The following is a 27,927-nucleotide window of genomic DNA, read 5'->3' on the forward strand; positions in this document are numbered from 1 at the left end:
CAGCATCAGCAGCATCCAGACCCAGTCTGTTTTGGAAAACAAAGAGGCCAAAGAACGGGGGAATAAATGTGACTGTGAAAATGACCAATGTGCTTTTGTATGTTCTAGGCTGGAGGCAAATGGGGAACCTGAAGGAAGGCAAGTTCCCACTGCAACTTATTCTGTCAGGAATGGAGATGTGTCTGCCTGAATGTTTAATTTGACAAATACAGGCCTCAAAAATGCACAAGGAAGTTATCGGTCCTGCAAAACTACTACATGCACATATATAAAATTTTCATACATACAATGCAAAAGAAGAAACACTTTTAAACTTCACATTTATAAAAAAGGTTTATTTTTGTGTTTTCCTCTCACCCTCAAAAAATCAGGGAGGGAGCAGGTACCCTACGCTCCCCTCCATTTTGGCATTAAAAACACTGACAACCCCACGTGAGGCAGAGACAGCACCTCTGGCATCACTATGGCAACTGAGAGCCACTCTTTCCAAGGCTTTAGCAAGTCGCCATGTTAAATGTCCCTTGGAGTTAAAGGGTTTTCTTTTTAGGGATGGTCCAATCCACGCGCCACTCATCAGGGCCCAGAAGGTTCCGGTCTGTTACCCATCCTGCTGCTGTCAATCCTTGGAAGACACGGGTGGGCCCAAAGTGAAAGGAAGGGAGTCTTGTTTAGCTATAGCTATACATTCAATTAATTCTCAACCTACACTTTCCTACTCTCTGATACAGGACAATGCAGAAGGGTGAAATATAAGCAGGACTGAATGGTTTTTTTGGGGTAGGAGTGAGGATTCTTGCAAGGAGAAACAGCATGAGAAATCATAAAAACTTCTGCAGTCTTTTTAAAGGACAGCAAGTTTCCACTCCTTAGGATTAAGTTGAAAATCTGTGATGGGCAAAGCCTGATAAAAGTTCTGAAATCAGAGCAGGGGTTCTAACAGGGGTGAGGTGATTCCCTTTCCCCAGATCTAATTAATATGCTATTATACTAATCTTATTATTATGTACAGCTAAACAAGCAGCTAGATGCAAATCTATTAAATTTTCATAACTTACCTAATTTTCATAACTTACACAGGTCGTGGAAATATAGATTTGCTTGGTGCTGCATTCAGAATATTTATTTTTTATTTTTTAAGTAAAGGTCAGCGTCTATATCACGACCCCACTGTACCTGCCAGGAATCTGGGAAATATTTTGTCCAACAGCTGATGTGTTTCAGAAATCGCAGTGCTGTCCTTATTCTCAGGTTCTGAATGATCCAAAAAAGAAAAAAAGGAAGGAAATCAGAGCATCTTCCCTGGGCAGGGCTACACCAAGAAAAGAGCACAGCATATTAAAATGGGTACATTGTTCGCACTTGAGCTCTAAGTATACAGTGGGCTATAAATGCAAATAAAATAAACTATCAAGGAGCAGCCCAATAGGAAGGGGGAAATCTCTCTCTAAAAAAAACACCACACAACGGAAAATAAGGACGGAAGCGGCTGTCTTTATGCTGCCTGACAACCCAGCGTCATCCATTTTGACTGGTGGTACAACGTCAGAGAGAAAGATCACCTTCCCAACCCTTTAAGTCATATCCTTTAAGAGCTGTTTTAATTTCATTTTATTAATACATTTCTATCTCCCCCCCCTTTCTTCCAAGAAGCATGTGGTCGTGTACAAAGTTCTCCTCCTCCTCAGTTCATCCTCATCCACAACCCTCCGAGAGAAGAACTGACCCAGAGTAGCCCAGTCAGCTTTCTTGCTGAGTGAGGACTTGAACCCTGCTCCCCCAGGTCCAGCACTCTAACCACTACACTACACCACCATGTACCCCTCTGCCTGATTTCACACAGTCCTCAACCTGATTTCATGCAGGTGGCCCAAAAGGCAGAAATGGGGGGGGTGAGGGGGAGGAAGTGGGCCGTGGAAAAAGAGACACAAGAAGGATGTCCCGCCCACTTTTGGCTCTGGGCCCACCTGCCACTCTCCACAGGAACGGAGGGTAAGATTCTTCACCCGTGGAGATGCCAGAAATTGAAGGGGAAATCTGTGTGCCCCTCCCCACTGAGCTGTCCTTGCTCCCCACTCCCCTTCCCTCCTGGTTCATCACCTTCACGAAGCCTACGCTGCAGATTCAGGAGAGACTCTTCCTCCAAGGCAGACGTTGTCACATCTTGGTACAGCAGGACTTCCAGGAGGAAGGCGTGAGTGCAGGCCTTAATTACATCCACGCTGCCTGCCAGTCGGTGTAGGAGAATGGAGACAGTCCCTGGGGATGGAGGGAGAGAGATGGGGCAAGGTCATCATCATCATTTTGTTTGTATGCCGCCTTTCCATAGTTAAAATCAGTGCTTTTTTCGGGGGGGCACAGGGGTACGCATACCCCTAAACGTTTTGTGAATCTTTGTACTTCTGTCCATTTACTGTATTTATTTTTCCTTATTTGAACTATCAAAGGGTGATTTTCTTGAGTCAAAATGAGAGTACCCCTAAACGTTTTTTTAGGGGGGGGAGCACTGGTTAAAACTGTGCTCAAGGTGCCTTACAAAGTGTCGAGATTCACATCACTGCAAACCTAACAAAAGTAATAAACAATAAATAAAACACATAAAAAAGTACACAACCAAATAGAAACAATTTCTACATAAATAATAAGATCGAAAAATAAAGATGCAGAAATCAATACCATTAACTTACCAAAAATAAAAAAAAACCCAACTTAAACAATACCACAGCCTAGGAGTGTGTTCAGCAGTTTTTGTAGCTGGAGTCAGTCCTGTAAGGCCTGTAAGGCAAGCAGCAGGTTTTCCAGGACTCACAGCGAAGATGGTGCTCAGTATCTCACATGCTGACACACCTTTCTACTAGGACCCCAAATCTGCCGCCAGAGGTTGCATCCAGACCAGCCTTTACTCTGGCAGAGAGTGAAGCCGTCAACTGGGATTGAGAATTCAGGACCAATTTAAAAAACAGGCAACTTTAGTTCATGGTCCAAACTTTGCTGCCCCTTGAAATATCCATCTCTATTGTTACTGCTTCTGCTACTCCAGTTTACACCCCACCTTTCTACATTAATATATGCTTTGCAGCAGACTGTAATAAAAATACAACAATCTAATAATTAGGAGGGGGGGAATACAAAATAAAAAATGTGATGAAAAAAGGATATATGTATGAGATTAAAAAACAACAACCCAAACTCATTTGCAACCTTTCTCTTTTTCATGCCACATTGCTAGGAAACTTCACACATGCCTCAGGCTGCAATCCTAACCCCATTTACTTGGGAGTAAGCTCCACTGAATTCAATAGACAAGATTAGTATTGCGCTCTTAATAGCCAGACACTTCATATATGCAACTTTCTCACCGACCCACCTGCTGCTCGGTTGACGAAGATTAAGTGATTTGTGGCATTCCCTTCAAGGGCTTTCTGGAAATCTGCAACTCTGGTCGGAGTTGGAAGAGAAATTCATGAATGCCAAAAAGTGATGCAGGTGTACCGTGGCCAGGATGGGAAATTCAATCTGAAAGACAAACCTCTGGGACTCCTCTGCACCCAGGAAGAATAAGTTTAGGCCCTGGGACCAAAGGCTGCATCTAGAAGCCTGCCTTTCAGTAAAATAAATGCATGGGGTTTTTTTACTTTTGAAATACATTACTTTTAAAATTCCTATAGACACCTTTTCCAGGTTATATTTACACATTGTCACTTGGCAACAATGCGGAAGTGATCGCCTCCCACCCTCTGGAATGCCCTCCCCTCAAGAAATTTGTGACACTTTCAAAAGTCCACTTATCCAAGCCTGTCCTGGACTCTTACATGTTTAATTCTCTGTTCTGTACACTGCTCAGTTTTATTCCTGATATGTACTTTTTTGTTTTTAAACCAGTTTTCTAGGAAATCTTATTCGATTGTTATTGCTATTGCTTTCATCATTTTTAAGTCATGCACTTGGACATTTTTAGTTATAATAAGTGGGCTGAAAAACTTCACGAAGAAACGGCAAGCTTAGGAACAAATTATCTTCCAGAGAATGGAGGGTTAAAGGGGCACCTGATAGTTCTTACTCACCTGGAGGCCACAGTGTGGAGTGGTGTCCCAAGGTTCACCCTGAGCTCCTGCTGAAACCCTAGACATGGGGGTGAAAAACCTCTGGGTTTTTAAGGATGCAATCCTGAGGGCCTTTTGCTGAAGTCCCACCATGTTGGCGAAACCAAGGTAGGTCACCACTGTGACAGACACGATGGCAAAACCTTCCCTGACCTTGTGCCCTTCAGATGTTTTAGACTATGGCTCTTATCTACAACTGGAGATGTCACTGAGGAGAGCTGAGTGAGCCATACAGAGAGACCTGGAGGGCTGCGTTTGGCTCCCCATCTCTGACCTGGGGCATAATGTGACTGTCAGTTCTATGGTCTCCCTCTCCCACCAAAGGATGGGGTGGGGGAGAAGAAGAAGAGACGGATGGCATGAGCATGGCCAAAGCTCTCAGGCGGCACCACTCCTCCTTCCCCCTACACACAAGCCCTTTGTTACCTGGCACCAGAGGCTCCTGAGGGTTGGCGAGAGCAGGTCCCAGCACTTTACCCCGCTGCAAAAAATGCCGCAAGACCAGGCGGAGCCGGGCACAGTTGAGGGTCTCCATGCAGACGGATCGTACCGCCCTATAATTGGCGTAGAGATGCAAGGCAGTGAAGAGGCCGTAGAGGGAATAAGTGAGGCTGAACGGAAAGGAAGCAGACAAATCAGAGAAAAGACTCACCTAAGAAAGGACTTTCTTCTGTCCCTCAGTGGCCCCTGCCAAACACTTCCATGCCTTCTATCCTTGTAAAACCTGGCTCTTCCACAGCCCACCTCCCTATCTACCACACAGAGAGATAGAGGCAGCATCCTTCCACTCACCGGAGATTGTCTGCTACAAGAGGAATGAGGAGAAGACTGAAGAAGAGGCCAGCTAGGTTCACCAGGGTCTCCTGGGTAAGCAAGAGAGGACGTCACCAGAAGGCAAATGGTAGGCCTCAGGCCTTGCACAGCCCTAACAAGAGTTGGCCAAAGCATGCCTCATCCCATCCACACCCCCTAGCACTCTCACCTGGCTTCCATCTTTGGCCGAAACATCGGCCATGTTGTCCCGCCGGGCCTGGTGCATGGTGAGGGCTGCCCGAGTGGCCCCTCCAGCAACTCCCACAATGCACTGAAGCAGAGAGAAAATGGAGGTGGAAGGAGAACAGAAAGCTTTGTGGGTCACACACAGACACAACTACATACTCCTCCCAAACAAACGACAGAACATGACACCATGACCTCCTCAGCCCCCCAGGGTATCCACAACCCATCAGGAAAATCAGGATGAAAACGGACACCAAGCTTTGTCCCAATACTGGCTCACAGAAGCCTTAGGCCACATTTGCACCATACATTTAAAGCACTATAATACCAGGTGAAACAGTGGCTTCCCCCAAAGAGTTCTAGGAGCTGTAGCTTGTTAAGGGTTTGGAGAGTTCTTTAAAAACCCCTGATTTTCCTCCCAGAGTAGAATTCCCAGGGTGGTTTAACAGCCAATCCCCAGTGAACTCTGGGAATTGTAGTTCTGTGAGGGTAAACTACAGGTCCCAGAATTCTTTGGAGGAAGCCACAATTGTTTAAAGTGGCACCATAGTCCTTTTAACATATTGTGTGAACGTGACCTTACAATAAATGTCTCACCCATTATACCCGCCAAGTTCCACTCCAGTTGCACATCTCAATTATCCCAGCATCTCACCAAGCCAACTCCCATCCCTCCTCATTTATTTATTTTTACCTTGAAGAAGCCACTGATGCACACAATGAGAGTGAAGCATGCTGGGAATGCTGGGGCCAGGATCTCCATTAAGATGGCCATGTCATTCAGGACATCAGCAAAGAGCCTAAGAGGTGTGGGGTTTTTTGGGGGGGGGATATTAAATGTCAATCAAAGAGAAAACACTGACCCATCAAGTGTCTGTCTAAGCACAAACCCACAAGAAGGTAATTAACAACAACCTGTGGGACTGGTGTCATAAAATCATTTTATATCACAAGTATAAACAATTACAAACATGGCCTAAAATCACTCAACTCAGTAAAATAAACTCAAACACATTTCGCCCTTATTGTATTCCCCAGTAGTCAATAATATTAATACATACATATGTACACACAGAGAAAGACATATATTTCAACATATTTCAAACAGTTGGAGCCATCAGTGAAATTAATAAGTAAACGCACACCAAATAAGGCTCCTACTGGTCTTGTTTTTTATCATACTACAGATGGGCACATGTATGTGCCTGTAAACCAAAACTAGCACTCAAGCAAAGCCATAAACCGTCCTTCCAACTGGAACATATGTCTAAAAGTGTCCTAGCTAATGAACCAACAGAAAGTACAGTTGGTGATAAAGTACTGGATTTGTACCTAATTTTAGACATGCAGTTAGAGAGGAGGACACCTATGAAGTTGGGGTCAAAACACCCCTCTTTACCTCCATTGCTTCGCATCACAGTCCAGTTTGCTCCTGGAAGATAAAAAGGAAATGGGATAATGTGGGAAGGAGGAGGACAGGGCCCCACAGAGATCAAACTCGGAAAACAGCTGGTGGTCAGAATGTCAGATTAGGATTGGGCAGAAGACCAAGGTTCAGACCCCCACTCAGCCACGAAGGCCCCCCCCCCTTGCAGCCTAGCCTACCTCATAAGATTGTTGCAGGGATAAAACTGGGGCAGGGGGTGTAAAATCATGCATGCCACCTTGAAGGAAAGGTGGGATAGCAATGGCTTCTAGCCATGATGGTTCTGTTCCATGTCTCTGTGTACCAGTTCATGGGGGGTAGAAAATCTCAAGTGGGGAAAACCCTTTGTTGCCCTCAGGTCCTCCTTTTGGGCTCCCTATAGGAATCTGGTTGGGCACTGCATGAAAAGGGGGTGGGACTAGATGGGGCTTAGGCCTGATCCAGCAATGCACTGGAATAAATAAAACATGAACAGTCCCACCCTTGCACATTTCCTCCTCCTCACCCCCCACTAGCATCAACAACATAGGGCGGAAGCAGGACTCACCCCTTACTCCAGGCAAAGAGAATTCGGCCCAGCATCCCAGTCCCATCTGAGGAAGAAGGGATAGAGAGCACACATCAGTGGTTGCCACAAAGGGGCAACTGGTCCACGTGAGATTGGAGGTTACAGGAAGCTGGCTTGCAACACAGTTTGAATCTGCAAGTTACAGGAGCTTCTTTTTGGAGTGGGGTAGAGACTATATTGCTGGCAAGATGAGGAATGAACTGGAAAAGGGAGAACAGTGCTGAGGGGGCCCACCTTAACCTGAGTAGTTCTGGGTTCAAATCAAGATGAACAGAGTTGGGGAAAGGCTCTGAGGGAGCAGTTTTACATGGCACATCCCCCCCCCCACTTGCCGGAACTTAGGCCACATTCAGCCATGGGCTCTATTGCGTTAGCTGTACTGTTTATACTGTTAGCCCTTCTGTTTCTGATGTTCCTAAATGTTGTGGGGCAGTAAAGAGGGTTTGATTTTGTGGGCACCAGTAAATTAAGTGTTGTTTAAATGCTTAAAGGTAAAGGTAAAGGGACCCCTGACCATTAGGTCCAGTCGTGACCGACTCTGGGGTTGTGGCGCTCATCTCGCTTTATTGGCCGAGGGAGCTGGTGTACAGCTTCCGGGTCATGTGGCCAGCATGACTAAGCCGCTTCTGGCGAACCAGAGCAGCACACGGAAACGCTGTTTACCTTCCTGCCGGTATCTTCCCTATTTATCTACTTGCACCTGACGTGCTTTCGAACTGCTAGGTTGGCAGGAGCAGGGACCGAGCAATGGGAGCTCATCCCATCGCGGGGATTTGAACCACCAACCTTCTGATCAGCAAGCCCTAGGCTCTGTGGTTTAACCCACAGCGCCACCCGCGTCCCAAGCTTACTAAGCATTTATTTAAAGTTCCAAGCAAGCACCTTGAGCTACTTTTAACCGTGGGAAAGGATCAGAAGAGGAAAAGTCACAGAGGATTAACAGAAGGGCAAGTCCCACCTTTCAGGATCCAGGTGACAGTGGCAGCCGTGACGGTTGAAGCCTCATCCCCGACTCCCACCCCTTTCAGCACAGCCTGGGTGGCCAGAGTCCCTGTGATGCTACTGGCAAAGGCCTGGGTTGGGGCAGGGAAAAGAGAGGGGGGCAGTTAGGGCAGAACAGAGGAGGGTTTTGCCCCACTTAACCACCAGTTTGAGACCTTCCCTTGGGCCTTCGATATCCTATCCTGCCTCAAACCACAGTTTCATCCAAGCCAAAATACTTCCTTTAAAAAAATACCCTCCACAGAACTGATGCCCTCACTTTTTCCAGCCTCTGATAATGAAGAGGATGAGCAGGATGTTGGAAACCAATCACCCCACCGAAAAGCAGACCACGCCCACCCCTGCCCCACCAGGATGGAGAATAGAGCCTTCACCTGCACCGTGTCCCAAATCTGGTAGGCCAGGTAGTCTGAACTCACACTTTCCGGATAACCCTGGGGTAGGAAGACCAACTGCAGGAAGGAGAATAGAGGTTGTTGTCATTGTTTTTTAATTCACGACCACTGAGACACATCCGCTTTGACTGTGGAGTACTTTGGACTTGTTGCCACACATTTCCCCTCTCACCCCCGTCCCAAGAGAAGTGTGGCTGTAGGCTCAGCAGCCCCTCTTCGATTTTTTTAAGACCATTGTTTTTGCGTCCCAGAGATACGTTGCTTTCTATGCCCACACTTAAGGCCACACAATATGTTTCAAGCGTTATGATACCCCTTTAACTGTCATGGCTTCCCCCAAGAATCCTATCCTGGAAACTGTAGTTTATTAGTGGTGCTGAGAGCTGCTACAAGACGCCTATTCCCCTCCCAGAGCTACAATAACCAGAGGTCGCTGGGAAGAGGGTTTGCTTGCTGAGCATTTTGAAAACATCTTTTAAGAGTCAGGGATGCTTTTCCTCTTCACCCTCCTTCTTGCCAAGACACAACCTGGCATAATACGCAGCACTCACTCCCATTGACAGATAACACATCACACCCAAATTCTGTCCTACATTTGTTCCCAACCAATTTCCCTTCTTCAGAAACACAAATCATGCAGCGTCCATGATGCATCTGGTATCACTTATCCCTTTCTGCTCCCACACCTGAGACACACACCCAAACACACACCAAAGCATCCTTCATCCCATCACTCTAGTATCTTCTTGCTAAACCACTATCACCAAACAGTCCTTCCATCCACTCTGCTAAATCTGTCCTGCAAAAACACAAATGGACAATGGACGTTTGTGTGTGTGTCCATATACAAACACACTCTCTCTCATATATACATATATATATATATATATATACACACACACAGAGAGAGAGAGAGAGAGAGAGAGAGGGAAAGAGAAATTTAATAAATAATAATAATTTGCATATACAACATTCAGGAGCCTTTTGGAAACACAAACCAACAGAAGCTGTTTTCTCACCATGAAGATCTCCCGTAGTGAACGGAATCCTCGATTTTGAGGTCCGTCTGGAATGCAGTCTAGCCTCCCATCAGGCAAGGCCCGGTAGTGCTGAGCACTGCGAGAGCCATAACTTTCCATACAAAGTGGCTGAACCCCCAAATTGGTCATATCTCAAGCAGCTCCTAAGCTGTTAAGGACACACAGTATTAGTAATCAATTGTTAACTTTGCATTTGAGAAACAGAATATGTGAATAGGAATGCATAGGTTAGGACATGAGAACCTCAGGTCCAAGGACTAGATGTGGCCCTCTAAGCCTTTCTACCTGGCCCCTTGGATTCTCCTCGGGGCACCTGACTGGGATGTGTCCTTAAACTCTGATAAGGGCTCCCCCTGCACTGTACATTTAAAGTAGTAGCATACCACGTTAAACAGTCATGGCTTCCCCAAAGGAATCCTAGTAACTGTAGTTACAGGTAGGTAGCCGTGTTGGTCTGCCGTAGTCGAAACAAAATAAATAAATACCGTAAATAAAAATTCCTTCCAGTAGCACCTTAGAGACCAACTAAGTTTATTATTGGTATGTGCTTTCGTGTGCATGCACACTTCTTACTGTAGTTTGCTAAGCATCCTGAGAGTAGTTAGGAGACCCCCTTTCCCCTCACAGAGTTGCAATTCCCAGAATTTCCTGGAAATTCCCAGTATTCTCTTTTGGCCTCTGCTTAAAACATTTTTGTTTAGGCAAGCCTACCAGACAACATGTAGTTGTTGATGTGCTCTAATCTTTCACTGCTGGTTTTAATTATATTATAAATGTTACACTTATTTGCTTTCTCACTGGCCTTATCGATAATGTTTATATTTCTTGTAAACCGCTTAAAGGTCGTATCACAATCAAGCGGCGTATAAATTTTGCTAAATAAAACCAATAAATTACACTACTTTCACGAAGTACTCAAGACAGCTTGCCACTTTACCGACACAACTGATCTATCCCAAAAGCCCCAGCTAAGTCGTTTTCAGATGCTGGCTGCTTTAAAAACAAAACAAAAACCTTCCACATTTCAAGGCGTGTGCATCCTAGAACACTATAAACAGAGGGAATCCCCAAGTATTCAGCACAGGCAAACCAACCCCCTTTTGCACCTAGCTCCTGGGCATACATACAGATATTGTCACTTAAGCTCTAAGAATGTACGGGGGACGCATCCGGAAGCCAGCTTTCCCCAGCAGTGATTGTTGACTGGCAGCTCTGACAGAAGCGCGCACGCCAATGCCTGCTGGCTCCCGGATCTCTCTCCGGGGGTTGGCATGGCACCGCCACCCTGAGCCCAGCCTAACCTTTGCAAGCCGCCGTCCAGGCGCCACCCGCCCAGCGCCCAGATCTATTTCGCCAAGTGGCAGGTCTCGGTTGCTCCATTCTGGGGAGGTTAGGGCTGCGGAGGATGCCGGGGGATAGTTGCAAGGGACTATGGGGGCTGTAGTTTTGGATGGCATTGAGTGGCTCTTCCTCTCCCTAACCCGTGTCCTCCTTCGTTATTAAGATACAGTAGAGTGTTTGCTTCTTAGGGAAGAAAAAGAAATCCGGAGGGGTGGCCATATTAATCTGTCACAGCGGCGCAGGATCTTGCAGGTTGTGGAAACTCTTTTAACAAATGTCTTACGGCGTAAGGGTTTGTGGACTAGGCTTACGATGCCAGCTGGCAAATTATATAGATTAAAAGTTATACCGTAATTAAAGCGCTCGGTAGCACAAGACTACTGTTAAATAAATAATAAAAGCCTTTTTTTGCGGGGATGGAAAATGCATATTTACACGCATCCCGAATACCCAATCTCCAGGTTCTTAAATGAAGTCTTATCCGGGAAGGTATCGCCGCTTAAAACGCTTGCAGAGGTACACAGATTTGGCAGCAGCTTTTCCCAGCGTGGACTTGGGGAAAGCTCTGCAGGTGGAATTGCTGCCTGGCATGCAGCCGCCGAAGGCACAGGGGCTTTATAGGGGGGAGAGAGAAAGGGGGCGCCTTCCGTTCTTTTGGGGGGCTGGAGCTGGTTCGTTCCCAGCTGACGCAGCAGTTCTTTACTGCGCGGGATTTAGCTGGAGAGAAACGGGGCGCAAAGGGGTGAAAACTCCACGCGAAAGGGAACCGTTTTCCCCTTTACGAAATAGGCAGCCACGTCCTCCGAGAAGCACCTCCAGCAATGCGGAAACGCCGAGGATCCAGCAGGAACGACGGGAGGAGTTGCAACCCCGGTTCCAAGGAGCTCTGGGAAATGTGGTCCTCCATCGTTGCAGTTGCTGTCATGACCGTCCATAGAATTCTGCTTCTCTCCGAGTTTATTGAATCCCTTTTATAGCCATCTAAGTCCACAGCCATCACCACCTCATGCCGTGGCAATAAATCCCATAATTATTAATTTTTAAAAAAAGAAGTGGAGAACATTTGTGCATACAATCTGCTGGTCTCCATCTGAATTAGCAAGGTGCAATGGGGGACAACAGACAAGATGGTTGGACAGTGTTCTTGAAGCTACTAGCATGAGTTTGACCAAATTGCAGGAGGCAGTGGAAGACAGGAGTGCCTGGCGTGCTCTGGTCCATGGGGTCACGAAGAGTCGGACATGACTAAACAACTAAACAACAACGACGAGCTACTTGATTTGTACCTGCCTTGCACATCACATCACATCAAGAAGTCTTTCTAACCAAAATGGAGCCAGAGAATAATATTGAGAGGGGGAGCTGTATTTTCAATAGATGCAACTTGCTCTTGTCACTGAAGGTTGTATTATCTCTGACAAGCAGGACTGGGATAGGAACAGGGGACACCAGTATCCCAAAGTGATCCAGCTCTACACTTGAATCCAAGAAAAGTGACAATTGGAAGCTACTTTCATTTTTGCATTATCCGAGTTTGACTTTGCTTAGCACACACATGGAAAATTTAAGATTTGTATGTATAAGAAGTTGTTTCTGTGGATGGGATCTTAGAAACAGGATTCTCCAGGGACCAAAAAGTTGTGGTATCTAAGAAGCAACAACAGCTCTGAGCTGCTTTGTGTTTTTGGCTAACAAGTGACTTCAGCAGAAACTCCTGGCCTTCATCAGGACCCCAGCACTCGACTTCGTTTTAATCTCTTCTTGTTCTATGAGGGGGTTGTGTGAGTTATACAAAAAAAATAATAAAGCAGCATAGAAATGCTGTAAAATAAATACATACAAAGAATTCCTAAAGCCCTTCCATATTTGTACAATACTTGTAGCTACATACAGAATTTGAGATGGAGGCAAGCTTTCACTTTAAAAAGTTACTCTTCTTATTTCTGGCTGGCTTTTTCCAGTAGTAGTAAAAGCAACTGGTCCTTTTATCCTGCAGCTCAACTGGCCTAGTGAATTGCTAGGGGACAATCCATTCTTTCCCTGCACTGCTGATTCCTCTAGCCACTTGCATTGTGCTTTTCTTCTTTGGTGACAGTTCACATTACAGCTGTAAAATGTGTACCATTTGTTCCTGAGCCATGTCTGCTCAGTCCTGGTTAGCCCAGATCCTATTTATTCCCCCCCCCCCCAATCTTCACAACACTTTCCACTCAGCCCTCCTTCCTCAAGAGTGAGTCTGTTACTACATTGGTCTTCAAACTGCTACATAAGGACCAGCTACTGGGTTGCAGCTTCATCTAAGGTGCGTCACAACCACAGCAGCACAACCACCATACAAATATTATTACTCCTCAAACAAAGGCTTGTGTTAAAAGTGAGTCTGAATATGGAAAGGTTAAAGTCTGCTGTGACTACGTTAACATGCACAGCCAGTCCATGGGGTTCATGCGTGATTCCTTGTGTATCTCTGTCTCCTCAAACCCTCCTCACCCTACAAAGCTAAGCTTTGCTCTGGTGGGGCTCAATGCAACCTCCAGGAATTACCCATAGCAAAAGCCTCCCCCCCCCGCCCCCACAACCTCCAATCCTGCCCAGAACTCATCTCCAGAAAGCAGAACACAAGGTTCTAAGAACACAGGGATCTCGCAGGAGCAGATCATCTCCAACTTTTACTTCCAAAACACGGAAAACAATTATTAAAATAACTGAAGAATAGGAATGCACCTCTCCGACAGGAAGCGTTTGATCTGCATGACTGCTGCCTGCAGACAGTGGTTGTCGTAAAAGTTTTCAAAATGGTAGAAGAAGAAAAAGATCCAAAGGCAATTTGGAGGGAGACCATTTGGGAAATGCCGAGAAGAGGAGCAGCAGCAGCAGCAGAGAGGATTCCTCAGATCTAAGGAGGTGATCCAGTGAAACAGACCCAGGAAGTATACGGGCAAGGGGAGAGAAGAGAAAGTAAACCACTGAAAAGGAAACTCTGCAAAATATTTTAAACGCTTGGGAAGGGGTCCATGGAGCAGAGCCAGAAAACTGGTGTGGGGGAGGAATGAGTCTTATGCGGACCCGAGGCAGGTTTTTGCTAGGTAAGCCACAGGATCCAGGCACCGTCTGTGAAAGCGACCCCCCTTGGGCGGGAAATTGGACCCAGGTGTTCAGCTGATATAGATGCGGTGGAAGTCATTGGCGCCAAAGGCCGCGTTGCACTTGGGGCACTTCCGCTGGCGGGTGTCGTAGCGTGTCTTGACACAGTCAAAACAGAAGACGTGGAAGCATTTGGTGAGGACAGCATCCTTCTTGCGGGTATTGCAGCAGGGGCAGGTCAGCTTGGCCTGGAGATATGGGACAGATAATTCGTGTAAGATCCTTGACTTGGCTCTCCCCAACAAGGCTTGCCCTGGGTTGCCAACCAACCAACTAGCCTGCTCCTTTCTCCTCACCTTGTACTCCTTGATCTCCTCCTGCAAAATCTCATCAGCATCCGCGTACACCTCCACTTTGCGCTGTTTCTCTAGCTTGCGCCGCAAGCGTGATATGTCCTCCTGAGGAAGGGATGCAAGTCAATGAATCCCAAAGGTGGTTAGCAAGACGGAAGGTAACACTGGCATACCGAGAAATATTTATCAGCAGCCATGAGGGCTAGTAACTTGCTTTTTAAAAAATATAACATTTTCAACCAAAAGGAGCATTAGAGCAGCTGACACACTTGCAGAGGAGAACAAGTTATCCTCTTTTCTCCTAGTACCTGGGCTCTTTTGAGGTTGAAAGATTCCTTCTCCTTGGCTGCTCGGTTCTCGGCCATACAGGTCTGGATCTCCTTCAGCTTACACTGCACGTGCTCCAGCTGCACCTTCAAGTCCTCTGCCAGCTGGGCAGCCTCCACTGCCTGTCAGAAGAAAAGCAGCAGAAGCCACCACCTCAGAATCTCCCAAGGACAATCAGACACAAGCAGCCCCAACAAAGGCACCCCATTCCTGGGGCTGTGAATACATAGCGCAATTGCACTGTGTGCACCCAAAAACCAGCAATGGGAAGAGAGCGCAGTAGCTTGGGAATCTCTGCTTCTAGTTTCTAGCCCCCTAAGGCCATGGAGACCAACTGAGAGGGGATGAGCAATGCCTGGGGAAACTTCGTAAGCAGAGGGGCTGGGGAGAGAGACGGAACAGGATTTCCAGATCTTGGGCTTGCAATTGTCCCCAACCCCAATTACTGACAAGACCAGAATATGTTATCTAAAACACAGGCAAAAAATATAACAAAGTTTCAAGATTGAAGAACTGAGCTTGTAAAAAGACTCACTGACCTAGAAAATAATTTTGCGTTTTGTAGCACAAGTACCCACGGCCCTGATTGTCTCCCAGTTCAGCCCATGGCTCCTCCCAGCTCCCTCTCCTCACCTTCCTCTTGTTGAGTTCCAGGGCCTGGCTGCGCAAAGTGAGCTCCTTCTCCACTGTGCCCAGATTCCCCTGCAGAACGCGCTCCTTCTCCTCCAGCTTCTGCACCACCAACAGCTGGGTGTCCACCTAGGCATGGAAACCAAAGCCACAGCCTTCAGGACGTGGGGCAGGAGCCTCCCCTCAAGACCCGCCCCCCTTGTCTCAGGCTCCACAACTGTGTGAGGAGGTAGGGGGACAGGCTCTGCCTTACCTGGGACTTGAGGGCCAGCACCTGCTCAGCCAACTCGTCCTTCTCCTCCCGCAGCAGCTTGTGGATCTGATTGGACTTGATGCGCTCCGACATCAGCTTGAAGTTGGCGTCATCCTTCTCGCGCAGCTGCTGGTTCAGCCGCATGTTCTGCTCTTGCATGTCCTCAAAAGCCTGGCCCGTCACGTCCATTTCGGACAGGAGAGCCTCCTCCTCCTGCCCCAGCAGAGCAGACATAAGGAAGGGAACGAGATTGCTCAAGTTCTCCCTCCTTGCCCTTGCAGCTTCCCTTATTACTACACACACACCCCTGGTGATTTTTGGGGGGTGCCTGTCAATCCCCTGGTGGCATCAGGACATCAGGCGATTGAAAGGTGGGTGGTCCTGCTCACCTGCCAAAGTTGCACTGCAGCTGTGCAGGGAAGTGGTGGCCAAGGAGCCTTGAATCCTGCACCCATCAGCAAGGAGAACTCATGCACATACTGCTGCTCCCTACAGAAAGCAGGAATGAACCCCCTGCTCATCAGCTGACATGGCTGACAGGTGAAAGTGGTCTTGGAAAAATGGCCTCGCAGGCCAAACCCTGGTGAGCCAGTGAGCCAGAATCTTCCCAACCCTGGTCTATAGATGGCTACAGATGGACTGAACCAATGGGAAGGCTTCCACCCTGCAGGACAACTTACACCTTGGCTCCTCCCACAGCCAAATACCTGCTTGGTGGCAGCCAGCTTCTTCTGCAGGTGCTCAATTTGCTCCTCGGCCAATTTGATCTTGCGCAAGGCATCCTCGTCTGCCATTTTCTTGCTCTCTTTCTTCTCTTTCTCCTCCAACTCACGGATCCTCACCCGCAGCTCCTCCACCTACCAAGGGGACCGAGTAAAAGGGAACAGGGGTGACTCCTTATCCCTAGTCCCTCAACACAGTGCTGCCAAATCCATCACCCAGCACTAAGGCAGGACAAGCCAAATTGCAAGCGTCACAATGTTATTCGCCCTCATTTTAAAAGCACAACCAACCAACCCCAAGCTCCTTTTTGGGGAACTATGATAGCTACTGTCCAGATGCATCATCCACATCAACTTGCCCAGAATTAGCATGCCAATATGCTATACTGTCAGGGACGCGGGTGGCGCTGTGGGTTAAACCACAGAGCCTAGGGCTTGCCGATCAGAAGGTCAGCAGTTCGAATCCCTGCAGCGGGGTGAGCGCCCGTTGCTCGGTCCCTGCTCCTGCCAACCTAGCATTTCGAAAGTACCTCAAAGTGCAAGTAGATAAACAGGTACCGCTCCGGCGGGAAGGTAAACGGCACTTCTGTGCGCTGCTCTGGCTCGCCAGAAGCGGCTTAGTCATGCTGGCCACATGACCCGGAAGCTGTACGCCGGCTCCCTCGGCCAATAAAGCGAGATGAGCGCTGCAACCCCAGAGTCGGCCACGACTGAACCTAATGATCAGGGGTTCCTTTAACTTTATGCTATACTGTCACTCAGATGTCCACTATTGGGGGGGCTTTGGGTTATGTATTTTGTGTTTTGATACAGTGATCTTCGGATGAAGGGCGGCATATAAATTGAATAATAATAAAAACCCTAGAGAGGACTCTGACTCACTCATACTTAAGTGTGAACTAGCAGAAGGGGCCAATGGGACCTGCACCAAAGCTTGACAGTGCCTAATGCTCATGTTCAGAGTGCCAGCCAGCCCTACCCTTTCCCAGGACACAACTTTCCACATCCCTCCAGACCACCCGGCATTCTGCTCCTACCCAGCATGCCCTGTCCTTGTCGGACTGTTTGGGGACAGAGGGACTATTTTTGTACTTTCCGCCAAACTTTGGGGTTCCTCCCTCGTCCAGCTTGCTGCTATTTCCCAGCTCTGCATGGATAGCATCTCTTTAACTACAGAAGGATCCACGCTTGAGGGAATTAAGATTGAGAGTAGCGCATTTGACCGAAGCAAAGAAGAGCTGGAATAAAAGGGGGGCAGAGGAAGTGCAATGTTCAGATGGCAGCAGGCATCCGTGTACAGGTGGGCCTCTCACCTCTGCCTTGGTCTTCTTCTCAGCAGCCATGAGCTGCACTTTGTCCCGCTGCTCTTTGGGTGCTGACTTATACATGTCCAAGAGTAGCTTCATCTCCTTCTGACTCTCCTGAGCCTTCCTGGGGAAGGAAACAAGGTCAGCATGAAGTGGGGGGGGGGGGAGAGAGACCTTGCACCCCATGGTGCCAAGGTTTTCCCCAGACATCAACCATGAGGTGGCAAGCTTTTAAGCCGGGGTTATTGCTTTGAGACCTATGAGAAACTATGGGGGTGCAAAGGGAGGGTTCAAACTGTCTTATAAGGAACCTCTCAGTTGGGGGGTAACTATTTCAGCGAAGTTCTAGCTTACAGGGATCTTTCTTACCTCCCCCTGGGCCCAAACACCAGAGTGAGAGCCTACCACCAAGGCCTGCCTCCTGAAACCCTAAAATCTTGGCAAAGCGTTTTCTGGGCCTCCAGCTCTTCAGCTGCAATAAAGCCCTCCAGACCCCATCTCCCTCTCTGCTGAGTGCAGAGGTGCAGCTTCTCCCAGGAGCCAAAGCACTGGCACAGATCCTCCAGGTTCACGGCTTTTCCTGAGGCCATCATGCCCTCCCCTACCCAGTGCTATCCCCCTCAAAAAATCCTTTGCATTTGTCTAGCTTCTCTCTGCACAAGATTGCTCTCCCCACTTCCCCACCCCCATTTTGAAACAGCGCCATCTTCCACCTCCCTCACTTGAGTTCAGTCCGCAGCTGCTTGAGCAGATCGGAATCCTTTTTCTTGGGATCCTCAGAGCCTCCGCCACCCTTCTGCTTCTCCCGATCCCGCGAGGAAGAGGACGAGGAGGAAGACGAAGAGGAGGAGGCCTCTTTGTCCCGGTCCCGGGATCTCTCGCGATCCCCGCTCCGTTCCCCGCCGCTGCGCCCCTTGGACCGCTCAGGCTCCTTGGCGCGGGGGGGTGGGGGCGGCTGTGGGGCGAGGGGCTGTGGGGCAGGCGGCTCCTCTTCCTCCTTTTTCGCCCCTTCGTGGATCCCGAGAGGCTGGGGGGCAGCAGCCTCCTCCTTGGGCTCCTTCTTGACTTGCACCTCCTTGGGCTCTTTTTTCACCTCGGGAGGCGCTGCTCCCTCTTCCTCTTTCATGGTGGCAGCCCCTGGGGGCCCCAGCAGCCCTGCGGGGTCCTCAGCCCCTGGCGTAGGGGGCGCTGCCGTGGAGCTGGAGGAATAGCCGCTTTGCTGCAGCCGAACCTGAGCAAAGAACAAACGGACATGAGCTGCAGGGTAAGGTGGCCATCACAGCACCTGGAATTATGGAGCTCAAAGCAGGGGTCAAAGGCCACTTGCAGTCCCCAGCAGACTGTCATACAGGTAGAAGGAGGAGAAATACAAAGAGAAGTGCCATAGCTGGGTGGTAGAGCATCTATTTTGCACACAGGAGCTCCCAGGTTCCCCAGCATCTCCAGGTAGGGCTGAAAATGTTTCCTTTCTGAAAACAGGAAGGACGATATTCAGCAAGATGGACAAATGGATTGGGCTCAGGGAAAGGCATCGTCCTCCGTTCCTGCGAGAGAAGGAGTGTCCTGGCCACTTGGGGCTCCGGCCCCATCCACCGCCAGCATGCAGCCCCCAAGAGATTCCTTTGGGGGGTCATCCCCTGAAACCTCCCCCTCCTGTAGCCCCACCTTGTTGATCTCCGCCTGCACTTCCCGGAGCTTCCGCTTGTACCGCTGCACGTCGCCCTTCAGCTGGTGGTTATGGTTCTGGAGGCTGCTGATCAGGTGGCGCATCTCTCGGTTAATGGGACCTTGGGTTCAAACGGAGGGAGCGGGGAAGAGAAGAGTGAGAATGAACAATTTGGTAGGCAGATGACTGGAAGAGGAGATAGACTTCTGCACAGGGCAGACCTTAGAGCAGGGTTTCCCAAACTGTTTTTGGACTACAATTTCCATCATCCCTGACCACTGGCCCTGCTAGTTTGGGATGATGTTCTTGTAGTTCAAGAACAGCTGGATACCCAAGTTCTGGGAAACCTGCCTTAGAGTATTAAAGGGAGAAAAATATTCATTTGGGGCCAAACCACGAATGCTCAATGGGAAGGAATGCAGCCTCACCTGCTTGCTCGTTGGCGGCCAAGTTCTGCTCAAATTCAATGCGCAGCATCTCATATTCTTTGCGCACCTGGGCCAGGGTGTCCTCCAGCTGGATCACCTCCGTCCGCAACTTCTTCTGCAGATTCAGCTCATCACTCTGTTGCCGAGGAAGATGGGGAGGGGCAAGTAATATCAGCCGGGGGGGAGGGGGAGAACAGGGTGCAAGACCACTCTTTCTCCTTGGTAACTTTCGCAGTCTGACAAACAGTGGGGGCGTAAGCTCTTCCCACTGAAATGAACCTAAATCAAGGGTGCCCACTGATTTCAATGGCTAGTTTTGGATGCCACCCAGGGCTTCGTGAGATTATGCTATCAGGGCCTAAAAGGAAGGCCACCAGTGGCCACTAGCCATGACGGCTATGTCTTCCTCTACTGTTGGATGCCTCCGAGGGCCAGTTTCTTGGCATTGTGGGGAGAGCAGGGCTCTTGGCATTCAGGTTCTGCTTATGGGTTTCCCAGGGGCATCTGGCTGATCCAGCAGGGCCCTTGTGCTCTTCTATGAAACTGCAAAACTGCTTTCTTTACCATTCTATCTAATGCTACAAAGCAAAGAGGTACAGGAAAGACTTAAGCATGCCTGCTGACTACCCTTTCAGGGGTTAGAGAGCAGGCGCACACACTTCACGGGCTCCCTCACCTCCATGTGCTCGATGTGGCGCAGGTGGCTGTTCTTGGTGGTGAGCAGAAGGGCCCGGGCCTCATCCAGCTGCGTTTTCACCTGCAGGCTCTCGTTGTACAGCAGCGAGAACTGAGACTGCAGCACTTTGTACTCCAGCGTCTCTTTCACCGCCTCCTCGGGCAGGCTCCGTAGCGCCACCTGCAGGGGAAGGGCAGAGAACAGGTGCCTGGGGGAGGAGAGCCACGGTAGCTCTCCACGTCAACTGCCCCACGTCATTACCCCTGGGAGTGGTCTTGGTGGCTCTTTTAAAAGAAACATGCCCCATCCTGCATGTTCGGGTGTATTAAGTGTAATAGCAAGTGTACAAAAAAACCCCACCAGCAGCAAATGTGTCAAAGGCTCAAGATACTCAGCCGGAGGCTTGTGCCTTTCTGCCTGATTGCTGAAAGGCTTCGGATGCTGCATGCATGAGTGTACTTAAAGGAGGCATCTGAAGTTGTTTGAACTGGTTTGGTTCTATTGATAAATGTTGGGGGAAGGGGAGTCATGGGAACATAGGAATCTGTCAAGAGCATTGGTCAATTTAGGTCAGCACTTTTGATTGACAGTGAACATTTCCAGCCTTAGCTGGAGATGCCAGGGATTGAACACATGACCTTCTGAGCTATGGGCCTTTCCCAAAGTCAATCTGGAATTCTTTTGCCAGGAAGCAAAGAACACACAGGTCCTGCTTTTTGAACACAATGCATTCTCAGAAAATCATTCATTAGGCAAGCATGCATATAACAAGTTAATGGTTTTCATTATTTCCTATAGGAACATTTCTAATCCATGCTTTCTCACTCCATGTTTTCTGCCTGAAACTGCTGCAGCCAATCAGCAAAAGTAAAACAAAGGAAAAATAGATTTGTCCGATCTCTCTTGTTCCCCGATTTGTCCAATCGCTCTAATTTCCCGCCATGGTTTCGGCCTGAAACAGCAGCTGCTGACCAGCAAAACAAACAAGTAAAGAACTGGACAAACTCCAGCAGTTTGGATATCTGAGTCAGCTGTTTGTGAATAATTCTTTGTGTTCAGATAAATGAGATTTTGGATAACAAGTGTTCCGATAGCAGGACCTGCATGTAATGGACTGAGGTGCCAAGAGGAAGAAGAACATGAAACACTGAAGCACTACACTACACAGATGGCGAGAACCTGGAAATGCACAGAAACAGAGCTCTTCAGAGACACCGCCTCCCCCCATCACAAGGACTAGAAACATAAATAATATCCCTCTGCACCCTGTACCTGCAAAAGTGGCTCTAAAGCAGATTCTCCAAAAATCATCATTCCTGGTCATACTAGCATATTTTCAGCCTACCACTAGAGGGGATTCTGCTTCCCTTCCCCAAATTCCACAGGATGCTCTTCCTTACCTTGAGCTTCTCATTGGTCCTCACAGCCTGCTGCATTTCATGTTGCAGTTTCTCCAGCTCCGCCATGCGGCTGTTGGCAAGCTCTTGGTGCTCCTCCAGCTCCGCGTTCAGCATCTCAAACTGCAAAAGCCCAGGCACAAAACTGAAGCAGGAAGATTCCGCAAAGGGAAGCACTTGGACCTGCAAAACTCGCATCCCAGCGCCACTGACACCCCACCCCCACCCCGGTTGTTTTTCTCCCGCTTACCTTCTGCATGCTAAGTGTGATCTGCCCACCCTGGAACCCGCCGGAACTGCCCGATGCGTAGTAGCCCGAGTTTAGCTGCCAAAGGAGTTAGAGAACAAAGTTCAGTGCCTTGTATGCTACAATGACCCATACTGGCCCATGGGTTGGGCGGGGGGAACAGGGGGCCCCTGAAGGTCTTCGCTTGCCTGTTCCAGAGCCTCAGCCAGGTGCTTGTTCAGCTTCTGCTCCCGCTTGCGCAGCTTCTCGATATCCCACTGCAGGTCCTCGATGGTCGTCTCCATCTCCAGCACTTTGGTCTCGGAGGAGGTCACCTTGTCCTGTAGTTCCGTGTACTAAGCAAGCAAAAAGATGCAGACACGCCGGGCTTCAGAATGATTCTCTCCCACAAAGCAGCACTGGCTATGGGACCCGCCCTTTGCTGGCATCTGACAAGGAACCTACCTCCAAGGAGATCTTATGGTGCTTCTCTTGCAGCTGGGTGGTCAGGTCCTGCAAGTGCCGATTCTCCCTCATCAGGTCCTTGTTGAGAGACTTCACTGCTTCTTCCAGTTGGTCAAACTCCACTGGGGAAAGAAAGAGGCCCCTGAGAACCCAGGACACCAACTCCCAGCCCCCGCTCCCAGCAACTTCCTCAGCTGGCTGCTATAGGCTATTTACATGTTTGCATTAAAACGTCTTACGGTTCCTTCACTGCACAGGCATGAGAAAAACAGAAAACACCGTGCTGCTTCCAACACCTCTCTCCTCAAGGGACCAGAATTCTGCATCTCAACAATTTCCCTTTTCCATTACTTTAGAAAGTTATCTGGTTTCTCCACAGGTCCTATTTACCTCATGCAACACTTACGCCTCCATTTCTAACAAACCTTTTCTACTATCTATTCCACATGAATTCCAAATCATATTAGGGCTTTTCGGAAATGCCCCCTCTGCCCCCAACATAAACTGAACAAAATCAATTGATACCAAATAGAACATATTTTGGTTTGCTTTGCCCTTAAAGCAAGAGAACTGTTTAGGTCAGCATCTCGGACACAGGTAGGAACCAAACCTTTTAATACCAGGCTTTTACCATCTCAACAGGTTAATAATAATAATAATAATAATAATATACCCTTGAAAATGAATGAAGCACAATTAATAATAATAATAGAAGCATTCATGTCAGCATCAATAAAAGATCCCATGAGGTGACCCAACTGAACTCCAAAAGGACCTTTCCCCCAAAAAGCTGCCAAAGTAGACAGCTTTATCCATAACTCTTGTTCTTGCTTTGTTGCTTTTGCTAGCTCATTTCTACGGATTCTTTTTTTCTGTATTTTTGAAAATTTAATTTAAAATATCATAAAAAAAACAAACCTCCCTTTTCTAACTGATGCCTGGAAATAAAAGTTATGTAAAGGATCCTGGGAATGCTGTCAAAATCGACCTCATAGGGTTGTTGTGGGGATTAAATGATATAGGGCAGAACCATGTAGAACACCTGGAGCTCCTTAGAGAAAAATGCGGGAAATAAATGTGATAAATAAAATAATTATACTAATGCTTCAAAAGGTGCCTGCTCAGCCCAGCTCTGACAAGGGGCCTGGCCTCACCCCGGGCGTGGATCTTCTGGCAGAGTTCCTCAGTGCGCCGGTGGATCTTGTCAGAGAACTCCACGATGCGGGAGACGGCAGCTTTGGAGAACTCCATGCGCTCCTGGAGCTGCAGCTCAATCTCTTCGCTGCTGCTGCTGGCCAAGGTCGCCAAGAAGGAGAGGGCTGACTCGTTCAGCACAAGCCCCGCTCCGGCTTTCCACGGGGCGGGGGGAGTAACGGGGGACAGGACTGCCTCTGTGGGGACCAGAAGAACAGCAATGGTTACTGGCTCCGAGGACGGGAGCTGCGTCTCCTCCCAGCATCCTGTATCAGAAAGAGCTGGGCTCACCTCTCCTCTCCTGCCCCAGGAGAGCGGCATCCAACTCGGCTCCCGTCATCTCCAACTTGGGCTCCTCAAGAGGCTGGCCGCATTCTCCATCACATCGCCTCAGCAGCACTTGCACGGTCTCATCTAGCTGTAGAAATTGGAGGGGGGGAGAGACGGCTTGAGAAGGACACAGGGAAAGAGAGGACATAGGGGATGCCACAGGCAGGGCTGGGTGAATACCAAAACTATCCAGCTTCCAGTTATCTCCATTTGGCTTGTGCTTGTCACAAGGAAGGTGACACAGGAGCAACACGAGAAAATATCACTCCCCAACCACTTAGAAGCTCTGCTTAATGCCCTGCTGGTTTCCTAACGCTTCCACCAGCTGCTGAACTGATCATCAACCTCATCTTGTCAACCTTAAGGACTAGAAACTTAAGAAAAGGAAACGAGTGGCCAGGAAGGCGCCCTGACCTGCTTCCAGTAGCGGTTGACAATCAGGAGAGTGGCATCGTCAGTGGCCTGCCTCTTCTCCAGCTTTTCTATGCGCTCACGCAGCTCGTCCTCAAAGGCCTGCCGCTGCTCCAGGCGCTCGGCTAATTTCTTGTTCTTGAACTGGAGCACCTTGAGGTCCATCTCCTCCTGAAATAAAACACGAACGTCAGAATGTAAATGACAGAATGATCCTCGGCCGTTTCCATCAACAACCCCAAGTTCTGGTGGTAGTTCTATTAGATAGATAGATGATAGATAGATGAGAGAGAGAGAGGGAGAGATACTCGCACACATCAACAGCACCCTAAAGAAAAATATGGTCCATCATCATTTACCCTAATGAGGCACAAAACTATAACTAGAATGAATTCCACCCCCCTTTTTTAAATTGACCATTAATTCTAAAAGGGTGCAGATCAGTGGCAGAACACATGCTTTATTTGCAAAGGTCTCAGATTTGAACCCCAACATCTCCATGGAGGATTAGGAAGGACTCCCTGCTGAAAGCTGGTGCCCGACACTGCCAACAATACCAATCAACAGTCTGAGTCAGTATAAGGCAGTTTTCTATTCTTTTAGTTAAAGATAGATAAACGTATTGCTGTGCATACACTGACAGATAGCATATAGACAGTAAAAGTAAGCGTGAAGAGGATGTTGGGTGGAAGGATGTTATAAAGGAGTCAGTATGCCTATTAAAGAGTGAGAAGGAATTTGCTGGCACTGATAGGTGAACCTATGGCCTTGCTCTTCATCAAGCCCCTGCCTATGATGTAACTTTTGCTCTCCCAATAAGATTGTTGCTTAGTTGCCCAACTGCAATTCTCCTTGATACGGTACTTAATTTCTACTCGTGTGCAAAGCTAAGGTGAGGGAAGGCCCCTATATAAACCTGAGTCATTTATAGGCCACAACTCTACTTTTCTGAGTTCCCAGCAGCTGCTGCTGTTCTGACCAAGTAAAAACTGCCTTTGAAATCACAACTGGTGTTGTTAAAAGACAAAAATCTGCCACAGGGGCCCATGCCCCTGCTGAAAAGGTACACATCAGGAAGCAAACCTGGAAGCTGCTGCTTAACATTTTCCTCTAAAAGTGATGGGGGAAGGTATTTCTAACTCCTAAATCTTAGCATCTAATTTTATGCCACCAGTCCTGCAGAGATATTTCAGATACCCAGCTACCAACATCCAGTTTCTAGGCAAAATTATAGGCATGGATTGTTTTTTTCTGGTCCCAACCTATATAATATTCTTTATTACAGAGTTGCCTATTTAAAAAGCCTGATCTGGAGCATACTTGCGCCCCCAAATTCCCAACATTTATTTCCAGAAGGGTTTTTTTTATTTTAAAAAATCAAAACAAATAATTGCCATGTAGAAAGAGTTCTCTTCTCACAGTGCCCAGCCAGATGCCCACGAGAAGCTCACAAGCAGGACCTGAGGGAAACAGTACTGTCAAGCTCAGGTTCCCCAGCAGTTGGTATTCAGTGCAAGCTGCCTCTGACAGTTGAGGCAGAACGCAGTCATAACTAGTGGCTGCTGACAGCCTTATCCTTCATGAATCTGTCCAACCCCCTTTCAAAGCTATCCAATTTGGCAGCCATCATGGCACCTTGCAGAAGCGAATTTCAGACTTTTACCACCACCACCGAGTACTTCTCCACCCTGCACTCAATCCCCTGGTCCTCACCGTGGAAGAGATGCCCCCCAGGCGGATGGGCTCAATCAGGGTCGTGGTAGTCTTCTCCTCCCTGTTGGATTTCTTCTCAGGGGGCCCAGAGCCTCCATCCCCGGCTGCCCGCTTGCTCGCAAGTCCCGACATGGTGACTCTGAGCAGCAGGCGAGAGCAGAGGAATCAAGCAGTCAGCCAAGGGGGCAGCGCTTCAGCTACAAAGGGAAAGGAAAAAAGAGAGGGTGAGTTGTAGTTGCCCATGAGTAGACTAGTGTGACATTAATCCTCCCATAGTCAAGACCAGGTACTGCTTCCCATATCTGGTCAGACATGCAGAAAGAAGGGGATCAGCTATGCTAAGCAAAACACAGAGGGCAAAAGGGGTGTGTGGTAGGTAAGGAAATGCAGTGACATTATCAAGGAATCATGGAAATTTTTATAATAGGGCACAAAGGGGAACAAAAGTTGCAGATATGGCTGCTAACTCCCCCTCCCCCTGTGTGCTCTTTAAAAGTTATATACCAGGCCACAAACCAACAAGTGTCCCCTGGCACAGAGACAGTTAATGAGGAACAGGCACCTGCTGAACCACTGATGTCTATCTTGGTGCTGTAGCAAGAGCTCTGCTGGGCGGAGAAGTGTTGACAAGCAGATAAAAAGAAAGCATAGGCTTGGAGAAGAGGTAAGACTTAGAAGAAGAAGAAAAAAGAGGAAGTCAAGTAAACTATGGAAAAATATGCTTAAATTGAGAGTTAACAAACCAAAATAAGGAGTGAAATAAGGGTGGGGGTAAAAATGGGAAGGAGGCAAACACTTCACGCCCTATTTTTAAAGACGAACTGAAGTGTGTGTCCCCCTCGGCCCAGCTTTGCTCCTTCTCTCTGGCATGTGTTTCAGGTGCGAGGGGTGGGGGTCCCGCGTCCCTCCACCAGAGGCTGCGGGACTCCGACTCCCCTCAGACCCTCCGTCGTGGGGAGACCCTGGGGGTCGCAGTCCCAAGAGCCTCTGCAGGGCCACAGGTTCCCCACCTGACTCCCGACCCCGCCGGAACCACCTCACAGCCCTGACAATTCAAGGGAAGGATGAGGCCACCTTTCAAAGGGCAGCATCGGAATACCCGCCAAGGCGGGCGGGGCTTGCTCTGGGGAAAGTTCAGTTAAGAACAATCCACATAGGCAAGGCGGGGGACCTCAATAAGGCGGGGGGAGAGCGGGGCGGAAGACGTGCAGGGAGCGTGCTGTAAGGGGGGGTCTGGTGTCGGGGGAGTCTCCTCTCACACTCACCTGCCTGAGCGCCCCTCCCCCCCCCCCGGCTGCGGCTTCCTCGTCCTTCTCCCCCCGCCCCCCATGCGTTACTCCGGCCGATAAACGCCAGCGCGCCTACTGCGCATGCTCTCGCGCAACCATTCTCAAGGCCCAAGCTTCGCCTCTTTGCCGAGTGAGCATGCGCAAACCCAACCTCAAGCTATTGGGCAAAGCGCGAACCAGGGCTGCGCTAGTTAACCTCACCGAGAAGCCTTAACGGAAGCGCGCTCTGTGATTGGCTCTTCCTTTATTGTAGACTTACCATAGTTAGAGTGATGCGCGCCGCAGGAGACCCTTGAATTGGAGATTTCGATCCAACATGTAAAATTTGTGCTTCAGGTCCTTAACTTAAAATGCAAATTTTAATCCAGTAAGATTCTACTCGGCGCCCAACACTCAGGTCCCTAGAGGAATAAAAGCGCTTTTCTAGCTCTATGGCGTCCGAACAAAATTCACATATGTTATGATGTCGCTTTAATTTTTCTATCTCTACTGATACTCTCTCTTTCCCCCACCCTCACCGCCGGAACACTTCAAAGAGAACCTCTACAATTGGCTAAGCGCTTCGCCCTCAAGTGTTCCTCGTTC

General features: G+C 48.6%; 2 protein-coding genes across 12 annotated transcripts; both read right to left on the bottom strand.

Annotated features, from left to right (window-relative positions):
* Positions 1-322: 322 nt before the first annotated feature.
* On the bottom strand, positions 323-11,689 carry RUSF1 (RUS family member 1). 9 transcript variants are annotated; one of them, XM_083584206.1, is made up of 15 exons: positions 10,832-10,973; positions 9,510-9,678; positions 8,470-8,547; positions 8,052-8,166; positions 7,073-7,118; positions 6,499-6,531; positions 5,794-5,899; positions 5,083-5,184; positions 4,893-4,963; positions 4,527-4,711; positions 4,062-4,119; positions 3,365-3,435; positions 2,098-2,256; positions 1,174-1,251; positions 323-622 (listed from the first exon to the last, which is right to left on the bottom strand). In XM_083584206.1, exons 2-15 carry the CDS (start codon positions 9,657-9,659, stop codon positions 528-530), a joined length of 1,347 nt encoding a protein of 448 aa, XP_083440332.1. In that variant the 5' UTR covers positions 9,660-9,678; positions 10,832-10,973; the 3' UTR covers positions 323-527. The 9 variants fall into 9 exon arrangements, with proteins under 9 accessions (XP_083440332.1, XP_083440333.1, XP_083440336.1 ...); XM_083584207.1 differs by having other exon boundaries at positions 10,658-10,913; XM_083584210.1 differs by lacking the exon at positions 9,510-9,678 and having other exon boundaries at positions 4,527-4,654; positions 10,832-11,689.
* Positions 11,690-13,512: 1,823 nt separating this feature from the next.
* RNF40 (ring finger protein 40) lies at positions 13,513-27,833 on the bottom strand. 3 transcript variants are annotated; one of them, XM_083584154.1, is made up of 20 exons: positions 27,544-27,833; positions 26,054-26,250; positions 24,344-24,511; positions 23,891-24,017; positions 23,560-23,796; positions 22,406-22,527; positions 22,150-22,296; positions 21,965-22,039; positions 21,718-21,837; positions 20,318-20,497; positions 19,642-19,777; positions 19,213-19,334; positions 18,270-18,778; positions 17,554-17,671; positions 16,226-16,375; positions 15,519-15,731; positions 15,269-15,394; positions 14,617-14,757; positions 14,312-14,413; positions 13,513-14,203 (listed from the first exon to the last, which is right to left on the bottom strand). In XM_083584154.1, exons 2-20 carry the CDS (start codon positions 26,183-26,185, stop codon positions 14,027-14,029), a joined length of 3,102 nt encoding a protein of 1,033 aa, XP_083440280.1. In that variant the 5' UTR covers positions 26,186-26,250; positions 27,544-27,833; the 3' UTR covers positions 13,513-14,026. The 3 variants fall into 3 exon arrangements, with proteins under 3 accessions (XP_083440280.1, XP_083440279.1, XP_083440281.1); XM_083584153.1 differs by lacking the exon at positions 27,544-27,833 and adding an exon at positions 27,319-27,426; XM_083584155.1 differs by lacking the exon at positions 27,544-27,833 and adding an exon at positions 27,128-27,189.
* Positions 27,834-27,927: the final 94 nt, after the last annotated feature.

Source organism: Podarcis filfolensis (assembly GCF_964270895.1).
Source record: "Podarcis filfolensis genome assembly, chromosome: 13".
Taxonomy (NCBI): domain Eukaryota; kingdom Metazoa; phylum Chordata; class Lepidosauria; order Squamata; family Lacertidae; genus Podarcis; species Podarcis filfolensis.